Genomic DNA, 17,147 nt, shown 5'->3' with positions numbered 1-17,147 from the left:
GCTTAGTAAGACGCTGCAGTGCTAGAGGGACAGTACTGAAGGAGCGCTACACTGTTAAAAGGTAATAAAGAGGGCGCTTTATTCGCAATGTGGATGAGATGATAAAGCAAGCTGCCCTTTCCCCCCTCACATGAACTTGAAGCAGCCAATGGCTGCTATTTTGTGGAATACGTGGAAATTGTCACAGTATCTTAGCCAGTATCTCTCAAGCTGTAAGCATCACAAATACATTATCTGGTCAATATCTCCCTTGTGGTATCTTGCTATCTGACTACAGGTGGCATTGAGGCACAGCCTTGCCTGGGTCTGACCACGAATTCTAGAGATGCCGAGTCCAGCTGGCACTGGCTTGGTTGAGATCAGCTCATTCCAAATGCATTTACACAATCAGTGGCACCTGTTTAAATTATCTGAGAATTTGTGGGGACGTGTGTGTGAACAATCGGATAAGAATGAAAAAGTTTTTCATTTTCTGTTGAGGTTGTGAAGCAAAGTGGAGATGCTGAGTGGGAGACACAATGATTTTGATAGGAAATTGGGGTGATTAAACTTCCAGAGGCTGTAGGGATAGAACAGGGGAATGGGGCTGGGTGAAGTGCACTGCAGAAAGCTGGCATTGATACACAAGGGCTGAATTTTTAGAAAAAATGTTCACAGGATGCAGACAGTGCTTGCTTTTTTGCTCCCTAATAGCGCAGAACGCAGTAAAGCATTAACCATATTTCTAGGTAGTCACATGTAGGTAAGGACAGAAAATTTCATTCCCTAAAAGGACCCAGATGGGTTTACAGATTAGTCACCACTGACTAGCTCTTTTTAGATTTGCACTGAATTCAAATGTCACTACCTGTTGGGCCACTAGCTCAATGTCATTCCCAATTTACACCACCTCCCTGTAGGCACGGTCTCTTCTGTTCCATAATGACTCAAAGCTGGTGTTCACATAAGGAAACACAGCACCATTAAATAATTGAATGTTGCTCAATGACCCTGTCATCTGCCACACCCAGCCCCACTCAAATCCTTGTGATCATCCTTTCCAAGGACATATGAAATAAGAGTAGTAGGCCGTCCAGCTCCACCATTCGAGAAGAAAGTGGATCATGTGCGTACAGTTACAACATTTAAAAGACATTTGGATAAATACATAAAGAGGAACGGTTTGGAGGAATATGGGCCAAATGCAGGCAAATAGGATTAGTTTAGATTGTGAGTATCGTCAGCACAGACTGTTTGGACCGAAGGGTCTGTATCCACACTGTATGACTCTAAGATCATGACTGATTTGTTTGCAGTTCAAATTCCATAGCCCCAGTAATCCCTGCTCAAGATTCAGTCCTCCTCAGGCTTAAAAATATTCAATAATTCTACTCCTATTGCCTTCTGAGTCAGAGGTCCACAGCTATACACTCTCAGTGAGAAACAAATTTGCACCTGTCAGCTGCAGATGCTGGGCTCAAAGTCAAGAGGGATACGGGCCAAACACGTGGAAGTGGGACTAGTTTAGTCTGGGAACTTGGTCAGCTTGGATGAGCTGGACCGAATGGTTTGTTTCAATGCTGTATGACTCCAAAAAGGATAATTTTTTACAAATGCCCCCTAGTCATGAACTTTATCAGTCATGACATAGATTAGAAGAGCATGGAGGTCATGTTTGTAGCTGTAGAGAACTTTGGTTAGGCCACAGCCGGAGTACTATGTGCAGTTCTGGTCACCATATTAAAGGAAGGACGTGATCGCACTGGAAGATGCAGAGGACATTCACCAGAATGCTGCCTGGGATGGAGCATTTCAGCGAAGAGGAGGCTGGATAAACTCGGGTTGTTTTCTTTATAGTAGAGAGGACTGAATAGGGAACCTAATAAAGAACATAGAACATAACAGCACAGTAGAGGCCCTTCAGCCCTCGATGTTGTGCCAACCTGTCATACCGATCTCAAGCCCATCTAACCTACACTATCCCATGTACGTCCATATGCTTATCCAGTGACAACTTAAATGTACCTAAAGTTGGCGTGTAAGATTGAGAGGTGCATGGACAGAGTGAATATAAAGCAACTGTTCCCTTAGTTGAATGGTCAATAAAAAGGAGCATAACTTTAAAAGTGAAAGACAGATGTTTAGACGTTTTGGGAGGCATACTCTTCACAGCGTTGGTGCGGAATTGATGGACCAAATGACCTTTTTCTGCACTGTAGGCGTTCTATGATTCTGTTTGTTTTATCACTTGCTGAACCCGTATACTAACCTTTTGTCACTCATGCACTAGAACACCTGGATGCCTCAGAAACAGAATTCTGTAATTTTTTTTACTGTACTTGCCAAAGTAAACAACTTCATATTTTCCCACATTAAACTCCATCTGCCAGAGTTTTATCCACTCACTCAACCTACCTATATCTAACTGCAAATTCCTTAGATCTGCATCACAACATACTTGCCTCTTCTGATGAACAGTCATCAGACTCAAAACATTGACTCTGTTTTCTTCCCACAGATGCTGCCAGTCCTACAGAGTTTCTTCAGCAATTTCTGTATTTGATACTTTGCTACCTACTCTAGCACCCTCTGCCAATGTAGCCACAATGACTTTGCTCCCCTTATCAAAGTAACTGATATGAATTGTAAATGTTGAGGCCTAGCACAGATTTGAAACACTTCACTTGGTATATGCTGCTTGACTGATTCATTTATGCATACTCTGTTTTCTGTTATCCAGTCTTCTATCCAACGTGCTACATGCTGCAGAGATTTTATCTACAATATCTTTGCAGGTGACATCTTGTCAAAGAAGTACAGTATGTCAACAGACTCCTTTTTAAACAAAGCACGTTAGTCCTTTGAGGAGCTCCGATACATTGCTTAAGCACGACTTCCCTTTCAAGCTTCTGAACAAGAAATTGGCAAAATGTTCTGTTTCTCTCCACAGATGCTGCCAGACCTGCCACATTTCTCCAGCTATTTTAGTGTTTAAGCATTACCAGCAATGGAGCACAGTTGGATAACTGGAGCCAGCAAGATGTCAACACCAAGAGGAGGAGGAACAAATTGACAAAATTTTATGAAAGGACATTCTGTGTTCTCAGGACATGCCCAGAGTTTTATAATCAATTTGTGAAGTGGCAGCACTGTGATGAACAGCTCTCACTGGTGTGCCTGACAGTCAGAATGGAGATGATTGCACTCGGGGCTACAGCACAAGGTGAATATCTGCTGCTAGCGCAACAAGTTTCATCTTGTGTCATCCTTGATCAGCTTCCAGGCATTGGCAACTGCTCAGAGTCCCGGTCTCTTGCTGCTCAAACTTGTCTGTGTTGAGTTTATATGAAAGTTCAGTCTGAATCGCTGAGCAGATGGTGAATATATCAGAGTGGGGCATGGAGGGGAAACCAGGGATCATCCGTCATTTTAACATGCTGCAAAGTTGGGCAGAGGACAAAGTAACCAGGCACCCTCTCTGAACCTTGGCTCAACAGAACTCATTCTGCACCATCCACAAGGCACAAGTCAGGAGTGTGATGACGTATTCCCCATTTGCCTAGACAAGCGTAGAAAAACACAGGAACACCACAACACCACCACCTGCAGGTTCCCCACTAAGGGACACAACACCTGACTTGGAACAATAATTGGCTTGTCACTGGGTCAAAGTTCCAGAACTCCCTTTTTAACAGCTATCCAGACTACATCTTTGGTTTCCTTGAGGAGGAATGTAGTTATACTGGAAGTAGTTCAGAGGAGGTTTGTCTTACAAAGAGAGATTGAGCACTTTAAGCCTGTACTGTCTGGAGTTTAGAGAATGAGGGAATATCTAATTGAGGCAGAAGATGCTAAAGAGGATTAACAAAGTAGATGTAGAAGGAATGTCTCATGTGGGGCAACTGAAAACAAAAAGGTCATGGCTTTAAGATAAAGGGAAACAGATTTAAAACAAAGATGAGGATAAATTACTTCTCTCAAAGAATTGAGAATCTGTGGAATTCACTCCCCCAGAGTGCTATGGATGCTGGGACATCAAATAAATTTAAAGAGATAAACAGATTTTTAATTAGTAACGGGTTGAAGGGTTACAGGGACTGGGCAAGAAGGTGGAGTTAAAGCGGAGACCAACTATAATTGTATTAAGTGGCAGAGCAGACTTGAAGGGCTGAATGGCCTACTCCAGTTCCCAGTTCTTACATTTTTATGTATGCCCCAAAAGACTGCAGCAGTTCACCACTCCTTTCTCCAGGGCAGTTTGGAATGGGCAATAAGTGATGGCCTCTCAAGATTAACTAAGAGTGTGTCCAGGTATAGGAGAAATGACAGACTACAGGTTTCCTGGCTTACCAACAGCCAATGCGGGATCGGCAGCGAATGTTTATTTGATTTGATTTACTGTAGTTATATGCGCTTCAGTACAGTGAAAAGCTTTGTTTTGCATACAGTATATAACCTGCACAGTATGTCTTCACAAACTCGTGGTTGCTTTCCTGAAAAGTGCAATTTTAGGTGTAACAACTTTAAGCAAACCAGATTTTCCCATTACAACCATTCCAAAAGCTGGAGTTAAGTCCTACAGGACCACTCTCATCAGAACACTATACCCTTTAAGAAATAATTTATATTCATAAACTCCCATGCTGATAAATGAAACTAACTTTCAAAATAAAAATGACTCGAAAACAAAAGGAATACACTCCATTTCTTTCTGCTTGCTGGTTCCCAATCCCAGACCATCCCACTCACCAAAACCTTCCCACTTGCCAACCCCATGAGCAAATGAATTGGGAGTGGTCAGCCATCTGGTTTCTTGAGACTGCTATGCCATTCATAAAGATCAGAGCTTGCCTATTTGTGTTCTGAATTAGACATTCCCATCAATTGCTGATCACCTCAATTCCTTTGCTTTGTAAGAATCTATGTCCAGTTCCCCTGTGTCTTCCGGTTACCACTGCCCCTATGTCAAGTCCAACTGTGAACCAGGGTTTGACACCCAGCTCAGAGGGACAAGAGCAGCTTTGACCTATAGGGAGAGTGTCTGCCTGAGGGATTGTGTCTGTGTTGGGGTGGTGGGAAGGGGAGGTAGAAGAAGTGTTCTGAGAGGTCACACGATTCACTATCAGTCCTGAAAGAAACAACCTTAAATAAAATTCTCAATGTTAATTATGAACCCAGGCCTTTAATTGACAGATGTTAATAGCAGAATGACTGAAAATTTATACTTGAAGTATTTGTAAGTAAAAGAATTGTTGTAGGAGTTGAATCAATATCATTTAATTCAGCAGGTACATTGTCAGTGGGCAGGAGGGGTGCATTTGCAAATACAAGATTGAAAACTACTACTTGGAGCTCAACAAATCCTTCCTGTTTCTCCCTTGGTCTCTCATGAAAGGGCTACAAGCCAGGGTCACATAAATTGCCCCGCAAAATAATCATTTAAAAAAAAAACCCATGAATGAAAGTCAGAGCAAGGACAGAATCTTTTGAGCTTTACTGGTCAAGGTGCTGAATTTGTAGCTTTCTGAAAATTAACTCTTCCATAGGATGTGGGTGTCATTGGCAAGGCCAGCATTTGTTGCCCATTCCTGATTGTCTCCAAATGGTCCCTATTGGGCCATTTCAGAGGGCAGTTAAGGTTTAACCACATCACTGTTGGTCTGGTGTCTCTTGCAGGCCAGACCAGGTAAGGACGACAGATTCTCTTTATAAAAAGACACCAGTAAACCAGATAGGTTTTTACAACAATTGATGATAGCCTCATGGTCACCATTGCTGAGACTAGTTTTCAGAGCTTATTAATTGAATATAAATTTCACCTGCTGCTGTGGTAGGATTTGAAACAGTGTCCCCAGAGCATTGCTTCAGCTCTGGATTACTAGTCCAGTGACATTAACTCCCCACTAAATTAGGTTGAGCAGTTAAGTTAAATGTGTAACACTAACACAGTAACCCATTGTTTTCAGAGATGCTATCACACTTCAAGGCCAGTTCAGCAGCTATCGCTGAAGCAACATTTTTGTCTTTTGTGCACTGCACATTTTGTACAGGCTTAAATATTGACAAGATAATCTCAAAGATTCCATTTGAATAAATATTTAGTGGTACTGAGAAATTAAGATGTATGTTAGGGATGAAGGTAGGTGGTAGCGTAAAAGTTTGGGATAGAAAGTGGGCACATAAAAGTCCACTACCGTAAATCAAAGTCAGTTCTGAAAGAGTGCAACAACATCCAGATGTGACATCTTTTGGATGAGAGATTAGGTTTATGCCCCACTTGACATTTCAGACATACGCAAAAAACCCCAATGCACACTCTTGAAGTGTCACAAGCCCATTATTTATTCTCGCAACTAACAAAGCTGAAAACAAACAAACATTTATCATGTTGCTGCTGGGATGTAGGGGACTTGCTGTGTGCAAATTGTTTACCAAATCTCCCACATTACAACACATGGCCTCACTTCTTTAAAGTCTTTCACTGAATGTGAATCATTCAGTCGGTGCTGTGATACCATAGAAGACCATAAGAGATAGCAGAAGTAGGCCATTCAGCCCCTCCAGTCTGCTCTGCCTTTAATGAGATCATGGCTGATCTGATAATTCTCAACTCACTTTGCTGCTTTTTTCCATAACCCTTTATTCCCATACCAATGAATAAAATCTATCTCAACCTTAAATATAGTGATCCATCTTTGACAGCCTTCTGCTGTAAAGAATTCCACAAATTCACTCCCCTCAGAGGAAAAATTCCTCTGCACCTCTGACTTGTTAATATTACGCCCTCTGGTCCTAGACTCTCCCACAAGGGAATTCACTTTTTCTGCACTTATCCTGTGTCACGTCCCCCAAGACTCTTGTAAGTTTCAATATGATTGGAATTAGAATCCCTGCAATGTGGGAACAGGCCCTTCAGCCCAACAAGTGCACACCAAACCTCAGTGCATCCCACCCAGACCCATTTGCCCCAATAACCCACCTAAGCTACACATCCTGAACACCACTGGGAATTCAGCATGATGAATCCACCTAACCTGCATGTATGGGAGGAAACCGGAGCACTCGGAGGAAACCCACACAGACATGGGAAGAATGTGCAAACTCCACACATACAGACACCCAAGGCCGGAATTGAACCTGGGTATCTGGTGCTGTGAGGCTGCAGTGCTAACCACTGAGCCACCCCTAGATTGTCTCACATTCTTCTAAACTCCAGTGAGTATAGGCCCAATCTACACAAACTCTCCTCATAAGACAGTCCCTCCATTCTTGGCCAAGTGAACCTTCCCTGCACTGCCTCTAACGTCAGTCCGTCTTTCCTTAGATAAGGGGTCAAAAACTGTTTACGGTATTCTAGCTGTTGTCTGACAAGTGCCTTATATAGTTTTAGCAAAACCCGCCTACCATGATACTCCATTGCCTTTGAAATAGAGGCCAATACTCCATTTCCCTTCCTTATTATGCGGTGAGCCTGAATGACAGCATTTTGCGATCCATACAATGGTGTCACAAAAAGTCTGTAAGGTGTCCTTATATATCTGCATAGTGTGGAATGGTCATCACTGAGCCCCTTGTTCATACAGTTCAGTAATGGAACAAGGGACACATTGATAGCCCAGTGTCAACTATTCACCCACCTGTGAAAAACTGCATGAAGCTCTTGCACTTGGAAGGATTTCGAATCAGCAGCATGTAGGATGCCCCTGAGCTGTCAAACTCCATGCCAATGCTCTGGGTACGAAGGCCCACCTGTATGTGCACTAGGCTCAGTATGGGATGCACCTCGCGCTTCCTGAGCCAGGTGGCTGGCTGGTCACTAAAACAGGAAAGAAAATAAATGAAGACACTGACACCCAGAAGGGCATAGACAGCAGATACATGGAAACGTCATGCCGTGCAAGTTCCCCTCCAAGCTTCTCACCATCCTGACTCAGAAATCTTTCACTGTTATTGGGTCAAAATCCTCAAATTTCCTCCCTAATATTCGGGGCATCCCCAAACTACATGGATTGCAATGGTTCAAGGCAGCAGCTCAGCACCACCTTTTCCAAGGGAATAAATGCTGACCATGCCACATTGTAGGAATGAAGGCAAGACATTGTTTGCAAGTCCACCCAAAAGAACAGGATTCAGGGAAATGACAATGAAATTCAGTGTAACACATTATAAGGAACACTTTCCTTTTGAAGAGCTAAACACCACCCAAGTATCGTCTTTTAGTCCTGTACTCAAAGCTGCACCAAGTCCAGGCAGGAGCTCAGCCCCGACTGTGAACCTCTTCCAATTCACCCCTTCACATGTCAAAAAGGAAAGTTCGCAAGTATACGGCATTTTTTACAACTGCAAGGCATCTCAAAGTACTTTACAGCCAATTAAATACTTTGAAGAGTAGTTGCTGTTGCAGTGTAGGATTCAAGGCAGCCAACTGGTGCACAGAAAGATCCCATAAACAGCAAAGTGCTAATGACCAGCTGGCCTGTTTCTTTGACACTGATTAAGGGGTACATGTTATCCAGGACACAGAGGACAATTCCATTGCCTTTCCCCACTATAGTGCCACGTGATCTTTTACAGCCATCTGAGCAGACAGCAGGGAACTCAGCTTTACAGACAATAGGTGCCATTTGGCCCTTCGAGCCGGCACCGCCATTATGATCATGGCTGATCATCCACAATCAGTATCCTGTTCCTGCCATATCCCCATAACCCTTGATTCCACTATCTTTAAGAGCTCTATCCATCTCTTTCTTGAAAGTATCCAGAGAGTTCGCCTCCACTGCCTTCTGGGCAGAGCATTCCATATATCCACCACTCTCTGGGTGAAGAAGTTTTTCCTCAACTCTGTTCTAAATGGCCTACCCCTTATTTTTAAACTGTGTCCTCTGGTTCTGGACTCACCCATCAGTGGAAACATGCTTCCTGCCTCCTGCCTCCAGAGTGTCCAATCCCTTAATAATCTTATATGTCTCAATCAGATCCCCTCTCATTCTTCTAAACTCAAGTGCATACAAGCCCAGTCGCTCCAATCTTTCAACATATGATAGTCCCGCCATTCCGGGAACTGACCTCGTGAACCTACGCTGCACTCCCTCAATAGCAAGAATGTCCTTCCTCAAATCTGGAGACCAAAACTGCACACAATACTTCAGGTGCGGTCTCACCAGGGCCCTATACAGCTGCAGAAGGACCTCTTTGCTCCTATACTCAATTCCTCTGGTTATGAAGGCCAGCATGCTATTAGCTTTCTTCACTGCCTGCTGTACCTGCATGCTTGCTTTCATTGAGTGATGTACAAGAACACCTAGATCTCGTTGTACTTCCCCTTTACCTAACTTGACTCCATTGAGATAGTAATCTGCCTTCCTGTTCTTGCCAAAGTGGATAACCACACATTTATCCACATTAAACTGCAACTGCCAAGCATCCATCCACTCACCTAGCCTGTCCAAGTCACCCTGTATTCTCATAACATCGTCCTCACATTTCACACTGCCACCCAACTTCGATGTGCTGTCTTTCTGACAAGACATTAGAGTGTGTTTTATTGTTGTCACATACCAAGACATAGTGAAGTGTTGTTTTGTATGCTATGCAGGCAGATACCAAACAAAGTGCATCAGGGTAGCCAAACACTGTGCACAGCAGTGTTACAAGCTGCAGAGAGAGATCAATATAGAGAGGTCCATTCAGAAATCGGATAACAGTGGGGAAGTAGCTGTTTGTATGTGTATTCACACTTTTTTATCTTCTGCCTGATGCAAGAGGAAGGAAGAGAGTATACCTGGGGTGGGAGGGGTCTTTGATTATGTTGGTTGCTTTCCCAAGGCAGTGGGAAGTAAAGATGCAGTGTAGCGCTCTCTCAATACTGGACCATGTGTCTTGATTTGCTCACTCAGGCCCTGGAGAAGGATCTGAACACACAGCATTACAACTGAGACAATGGAGCTATTCACTGAGCCACAGGCAACATCTTCAAAAGAGACTTTCAAAATCCCTCCAATCTTTTTCACTCAAGCAACATTAATTCTTCTGCTTTCCTACACAGCTTTCTCCTTGTTCCAAAATAAACAGATTTTGCTGTGAGAGGCATTACATCAAACATGCACTGATGAATCCTATCTTGCTGGTAAAGTCTGTGGTATTGTGCTTGGAACATAAAATGCTGAAGGGTCTTGACAGGGTGTATACGGAGATAACGTTTCTCCGTGGGAAAATCTTGAACTGGAGATTCTCTGTTTCAGAATAAAAGACAGATAAGAGGAGATTTTTCTCGTGATTCTTTTGAACTCTCTCTGAAAAGGTACTGGAAGCAGACTTTTCCTGTGTTTTTATTGCAGAGATAGACTCTTCATAAGCAAGGTGATGAAAGATGGTCAGGAATAGGTGGGAACGTGGAATAATCAGATCAGCCACGATCTCACTGAATGGTAGAGCAGGTTCAGAATAGGTGGGCGGTGGGTTTGGATTATCACTCCTGTAGAGAACAAATATGAATAGTTTGCATGCTGTGATTCTGATTGATGGTCAGATAGAAATGGGGGCAAGTATAATAGGGGATAAAGAAATGGCTGAGCTACTGAATACTTACTTTGGTTCTGTCTTTACAAATGAGGACACAAATCAGATATCAGAAATGTTGGTGAATACACGGTTTAGTGACAGGGAAGAATTCAGGGAGATCAACATTAGTAAACCAATGGTGCTGGGAAAATTGATGGGATTGAAAGCAGATAAATCCCCAGGACCTGATAATCTATATCACAGAGTACTTAAGGAAGTGGCACTAGAAATAGTGGATACATTGGTGGTCATCTTCCAGGATTCTATAGACTCTGGAACAGTCCCTGCAGATTGGAAGGTCACTAATGTCATTCCAATATTCAAAAAGGAAGGGAGAGAAAAAGCACAGAATTATAGACCAGTAAACCTAACATTGGTAAGTGGAGAAAATTCTTGAATGCATTATCAAGGACTTTATAGCAGAGAATTTAAAAAGCAGTAGAATGATCAGACAGGTGGTGTCATTGATGAAAGCCATGATGTGGAGGTGTGGTAAACAACCTGGTGTTGTGAGATTTCTGACCAGGATCAGGCAGAGTCAGCAAGGATTTATGTAGGGGAAATCATACTTGGCAAATTTGTTAGAATTCTATGAAAATGTAACAAGTAGAGTTGACAAGGGAAAGCCATTTGATGTGGTATATCTGGACTTTCTGAAGCATTTGACAAAGTCCCCGCAAGACTAAAGTGCATGGGATTGGGCAAAGTGTAGAGATGGATAGAAAACTTGTTGAGAGAGGAAACAAACAGTAGGAATTAATGGTAATAAAATGTGAGGCTGGATGAACACAGCAGGCCAAGCAGCATCTCAGGAGCACAAAAGCTGACGTTTCAGGCCTAGACCCTTCATCAGAGAGGGGGATGGGGGGAGGGAACTGGAATAAATAGGGAGAGAGGGGGAGGCGGACCGAAGATGGAGAGTGAAGAAGATAGGTGGAGAGAGTGTAGGTGGGGAGGTAGGGAGGGGATAGGTCAGTCCAGGGAAGACGGACAGGTCAAGGAGGTGGGATGAGGTTAGTAGGTAGCTGGGGGTGCGGCTTGGGGTGGGAGGAAGGGATGGGTGAGAGGAAGAACCGGTTAGGGAGGCAGAGACAGGTTGGACTGGTTTTGGGATGCAGTGGGGGGGGGGGGGGGGGGAAGAGCTGGGCTGGTTGTGTGGTGCAGTGGGGGGAGGGGATGAACTGGGCTGGTTTAGGGATGCAGTAGGGGAAGGGGAGATTTTGAAACTGGTGAAGTCCACATTGATACCATATGGCTGCAGGGTTCCCAGGCGGAATATGAGTTGCTGTTCCTGCAGCCTTCGGGTGGCATCATTGTGGCAGTGCAGGAGGCCCATGATGGACATGTCATCAAGAGAATGGGTGGGGGAGTGGAAATGGTTTGCGACTGGGAGGTGCAGTTGTTTATTGCGAATGGAGCGGAGGTGTTCTGCAAAGCGGTCCCCAAGCCTCCGCTTGGTTTCCCCAATGTAGAGGAAGCCGCACTGGGTACAGTGGATGCAGTATACCACACTGGCAGATGTGCAGGTGAACCTCTGCTTAATGTGGAATGTCATCTTGGGGCCTGGGATGGGGGTGAGGGAGGAGGTGTGGGGACAAGTGTAGCATTTCCTGCGGTTGCAGGGGAAGGTGCCGGGTGTGGTGGGGTTGGAGGGCAGTGTGGAGCGAACAAGGGAGTCACGGAGAGAGTGGTCTCTCCGGAAAGCAGACAGGGGAGGGGATGGAAAAATGTCTTGGGTGGTGGGGTCGGATTGTAAATGGCGGAAGTGTCGGAGGATAATGCGTTGTATCCGGAGGTTGGTAGGGTGGTGTGTGAGAACGAGGGGGATCCTCTTGGGGCGGTTGTGGCGGGGGCGGGGTGTGAGGGATGTGTCGCGGGAAATGCGGGAGACGCGGTCAAGGGCGTTCTCGGCCACTGTGGGGGGAAAGTTGTGGTCCTTAAAGAACTTGGACATCCGGGATGTGCGGGAGTGGAATGTCTTATCGTGGGAGCAGATGCGGCGGAGGCGGAGGAATTGGGAATAGGGAATGGAATTTTTGCAGGAGGGTGGGTGGGAGGAGGTGTATTCTAGGCAGCTGTGGGAGTCGGTGGGCTTGAAATGGACATCAGTTACAAGCTGGTTGCCTGAGATGGAGACTGAGAGGTCCAGGAAGGTGAGTGATGTGCTGGAGATGGCCCAGGTGAACTGAAGGTTGGGGTGGAAGGTGTTGGTGAAGTGGATGAACTGTTCGAGCTCCTCTGGGGAGCAAGAGGCGGCGCCGATACAGTCATCAATGTACCGGAGGAAGAGGTGGGGTTTGGGGCCTGTGTAGGTGTAGTCCCTGTACACCTGCATTCCGCATGGAGATGGCCTCAAGGCCCTCCGCTTCTTCCTGTCCCGCAGGCCCGACCAGTCCCCCTCCACCGACACTCTCATCCGCCTAGCCAAACTCGTCCTCACCCTCAACAACTTCTCTTTTGACTCCTCCCACTTCCTACAGACTAAGGGGGTGGCCATGGGCACCCGCATGGGCCCCAGCTATGCCTGCCTCTTTGTAGGTTACATGGAACAGTCCCTCTTCCGCACCTACACAGGCCCCAAACCCCACCTCTTCCTCCGGTACATTGATGACTGTATCGGCGCCGCCTCTTGCTCCCCAGAGGAGCTCGAACAGTTCATCCACTTCACCAACACCTTCCACCCCAACCTTCAGTTCACCTGGGCCATCTCCAGCACATCCCTCACCTTCCTGGACCTCTCAGTCTCCATCTCAGGCAACCAGCTTGTAACTGATGTCCATTTCAAGCCCACCGACTCCCACAGCTACCTAGAATACACCTCCTCCCACCCACCCTCCTGCAAAAATTCCATCCCCTATTCCCAATTCCTCCGCCTCCGCCGCATCTGCTCCCACGATAAGACATTCCACTCCCGCACATCCCAGATGTCCAAGTTCTTTAAGGACCGCAACTTTCCCCCCACGATGATCGAGAACGCCCTTGACCGCGTCTCCCGCATTTCCCGCGACACATCCCTCACACCCCGCCCCCGCCACAACCGCCCCAAGAGGATCCCCCTCGTTCTCACACACCACCCTACCAACCTCCGGATACAACGCATTATCCTCCGACACTTCCGCCATTTACAATCCGACCCCACCACCCAAGACATTTTTTCATCCCCTCCCCTGTCTGCTTTCCGGAGAGACCACTCTCTCCGTGACTCCCTTGTTCGCTCCACACTGCCCTCCAACCCCACCACACCCGGCACCTTCCCCTGCAACCGCAGGAAATGCTACACTTGTCCCCACACCTCCTCCCTCACCCCCATCCCAGGCCCCAAGATGACATTCCACATTAAGCAGAGGTTCACCTGCACATCTGCCAGTGTGGTATACTGCATCCACTGTACCCGGTGCGGCTTCCTCTACATTGGGGAAACCAAGCGGAGGCTTGGGGACCGCTTTGCAGAACACCTCCGCTCAGTTCGCAACAAACAACTGCACCTCCCAGTCGCAAACCATTTCCACTCCCCCACCCATTCTCTTGATGACATGTCCATCATGGGCCTCCTGCACTGCCACAATGATGCCACCCGAAGGTTGCAGGAACAGCAACTCATATTCCGCCTGGGAACCCTGCAGCCGTATGGTATCAATGTGGACTTCACCAGTTTCAAAATCTCCCCTTCCCCTACTGCATCCCTAAACCAGCCCAGTTCATCCCCTCCCCCCACAGCACCACACAACCAGCCCAGCTCTTCCCCCCCCCCACCCACTGCATCCCAAAACCAGTCCAACCTGTCTCTGCCTCCCTAACCGGTTCTTCCTCTCACCCATCCCTTCCTCCAACCCCAAGCCGCACCCCCAGCTACCTACTAACCTCATCCCACCTCCTTGACCTGTCCGTCTTCCCTGGACTGACCTATCCCCTCCCTACCTCCCCACCTACACCCTCTCCACCTATCTTCTTCACTCTCCATCTTCGGTCCGCCTCCCCCTCTCTCCCTATTTATTCCAGTTCCCTCCCCCCATCCCCCTCTCTGATGAAGGGTCTAGGCCCGAAACGTCAGCTTTTGTGCTCCTGAGATGCTGCTTGGCCTGCTGTGTTCATCCAGCCTCACATTTTATTATCTTGGAATCTCCAGCATCTGCAGTTCCCATTATCTCTGATACTACAGTAGGAATTAATGGGTCCTTTTCAAATTGGCAGGCAGTAATAGTGGGGTGCCCCAGGGATCAGAGCTGGGACCCCAGCTATTCACAATTTATATAAAGGATTTGGATGAGGAAAGAAAATGTAACATCTCAAAGTTTGCAGATGATACCAAATTGGGAGAGAGGGCAAAACAATGGCAGATGCAGTATAATTTGGATAAATGCGATGTTATTCACTTTGGAAGCAAAAGCAAAAAGGCAGATTATGACTTGAGTGGCTGTAATTTGGGACAGGGGAGTGTGCAGCAGGACCTGGGTGTCCTTATGCACCAGTTGCTGAAGGTAAGCATGCAGGTGCAACAGGTGGTAAAGGTGACAAATGGTATGTTGGCCTTTATTGTGAGAGGTTGCGAGTATAGGAGCAGAAATGTGTTGCAGTTATACAGGATGTTGGTGAGACCACACCTAGAATATCGTGTATAGTTCTGGTCTTTTTTAGAGGAAGGAAAGTCTTGTTCTTGACAGAGTGCAGCAAAGGTTTACAAAGCTGATTCTGGGGATGACAGGACTGATTTATGAGGGGAGATTGACTACATTAAGATTGCTTTTGCTGGAGCTCAGACAAATGAGGAGGATCGTATAGAGACCTATAAAATTCTAACAGGTCTGGACAGGGTAGATGCAGGGACGATGCTCCCAATGGTGAGTGTGTCCAGAACCAGGGATCACAGGAGGATGATTCGGGGTAGACCATTCAGGATGGAGAAGAAGAGACATTTCTTCATCCAAAGAGCGGTGCATGGAAGTAGTTGATGCCAAAACATTGAATGTATTCAAAAGGCAACTATATATAACACTTGGGGCAAATAGGATCAAAGGTTATGGGGAGAAAGCAGGATTAGGCTTTTGGGTTAGACAAGCAGCCATGAAGAATGGTGGAGCAGCCTTAAAAAGGACAAATGGTCTCCTCCTGCTCCTATTTTCTACATCAATGTGCCACATTAATGTAAATGTAGAAACAATGTCTTGTTCATGTATCTCATTGTGTGGCACACTCCCTTGATGGGCTCCGAGGCCCAACTCTGGTCACCGGGCGCAAAACCCACTGTCAGTTGAGGGTGAGTGCTGCACTCAGAGGTACTGTCTTTTGGAAGATCCTCAAGCAAATGTGAAAGATTCCATGAAGTAGTGTAGGACCATTCTCTCTGATGATCGGAGCCAATATTAAACCATATTCCATACCCATATGAGAACAGATCATCTGGCCTTTATCACATTACTCTGTGGGATCTTGCTGTGCAAAGTTGGTTGCCACCTTTCTTTTATTGAAACTGACTGTTTCAAAAGCACTGCACCAACAGTGAACCTCTTTGGGCCATACTGTAAGGTGCTGCACAAGTTGAAAAAAAAACTTAGACATGAGCGCTTAAAATGCCAGGGCATAGCAGACTGTGGACCAGGTTCAGGTAAATGGGATTAGCGTAGTTTGATGTTTGTTGGTTGTCACGGATGTGATGGGCCAAAGGGCTTGTTTCTATGTCGTACGCATCTAAAAAGGTAAACGCTGCGGGTGCCGGAAGTCTGAAACACAGTGCTGGAGAAACTCAGGTCTGGCAACATCTGCGGTGTATAGAGTTAACTTTCGAGATGAATACAACTCTTCATCATTGTACAAACAGAAGACTCCCTCCAGTGTCTTTGGAGATGCTGTCAATTCCCACAAACTCATTTTTTCTTCAAAAAACAAACCCTAAAGGACTACAATTGCTGGAAATCGGAAGAATAAAAATCAGAAATTGCTGGAAAAACTCAGCAAGTCTGGCAAAATCTGTGGAAAGGGAAACAGAGTTAATGTTTTGAGTCCAATGCCCCTCATTCAGAAGTGTCGAATGAGCTGGAGGACGAAGAGGAACTGGGATAGGGGCAGCCCTGGGCCAGCATGAGGTGGTGTTGGTAGGGAGCGGGGTTGGCTGAGTACCATATGTGCCATATGCAGAGTGTAGCTCTTAAGATGAGCAGCTGTCTGTGGTTGTCAAATTAGTGGAGGATAAAATGGAACTGGGAGCAGGGCAGCTGAGCCAGTGAGAGAGTTCTGAAGGAGGGTTAGTGGACCTCAGCACCACGTGGCACCATCTGCCTTCTCTCCATAGATGCCAGAGTTGCTGAACTTTTCCAGGGCAATTTCTGATTTTGTTTTGGTTTTCCTTCAAACGCTCCTCAGGCAGCTCTCCACTCCATCTTTGCTCTCACAATCAGCAACAAGTTATGTAAAGATCTCACGGTGACCTAGGCCTAGCTAAACAAACTCCATTCTTACGAACTGAATACTTGGTGTCAGTGACTCATCATGACAGAGGCCATCCAGCTGACGCACAGAGTCCCATTCTCTTGTCCCGGAGTTTAGTTCCCAAGATTCCCACCCAATTTCCTTTTGAAATTGTCGATAATCTTTACTTCCACTTGTGGGCAGCC

The 17,147-nt window shown here is 46.0% G+C and overlaps 1 protein-coding gene across 2 annotated transcripts in view; it reads right to left on the bottom strand.

Moving 5' to 3' along the window:
* stk11ip (serine/threonine kinase 11 interacting protein) overlaps positions 1-17,147 on the bottom strand; it is a 133,759-nt gene that overhangs the window by 11,600 nt on the left and 105,012 nt on the right. For both annotated transcript variants that reach the window (XM_048534777.2, XM_048534778.2), the window contains exon 22: positions 7,617-7,795. In XM_048534777.2, coding sequence (XP_048390734.2) covers positions 7,617-7,795 — 179 coding nt within the window. The remainder of the gene's footprint in view (positions 1-7,616; positions 7,796-17,147) is intronic.

The sequence above is a fragment of the Stegostoma tigrinum genome, chromosome 7, assembly GCF_030684315.1.
Source record: "Stegostoma tigrinum isolate sSteTig4 chromosome 7, sSteTig4.hap1, whole genome shotgun sequence".
NCBI lineage: Eukaryota > Metazoa > Chordata > Chondrichthyes > Orectolobiformes > Stegostomatidae > Stegostoma > Stegostoma tigrinum.
This window is presented reverse-complemented; position numbering and strand designations above follow the sequence as displayed.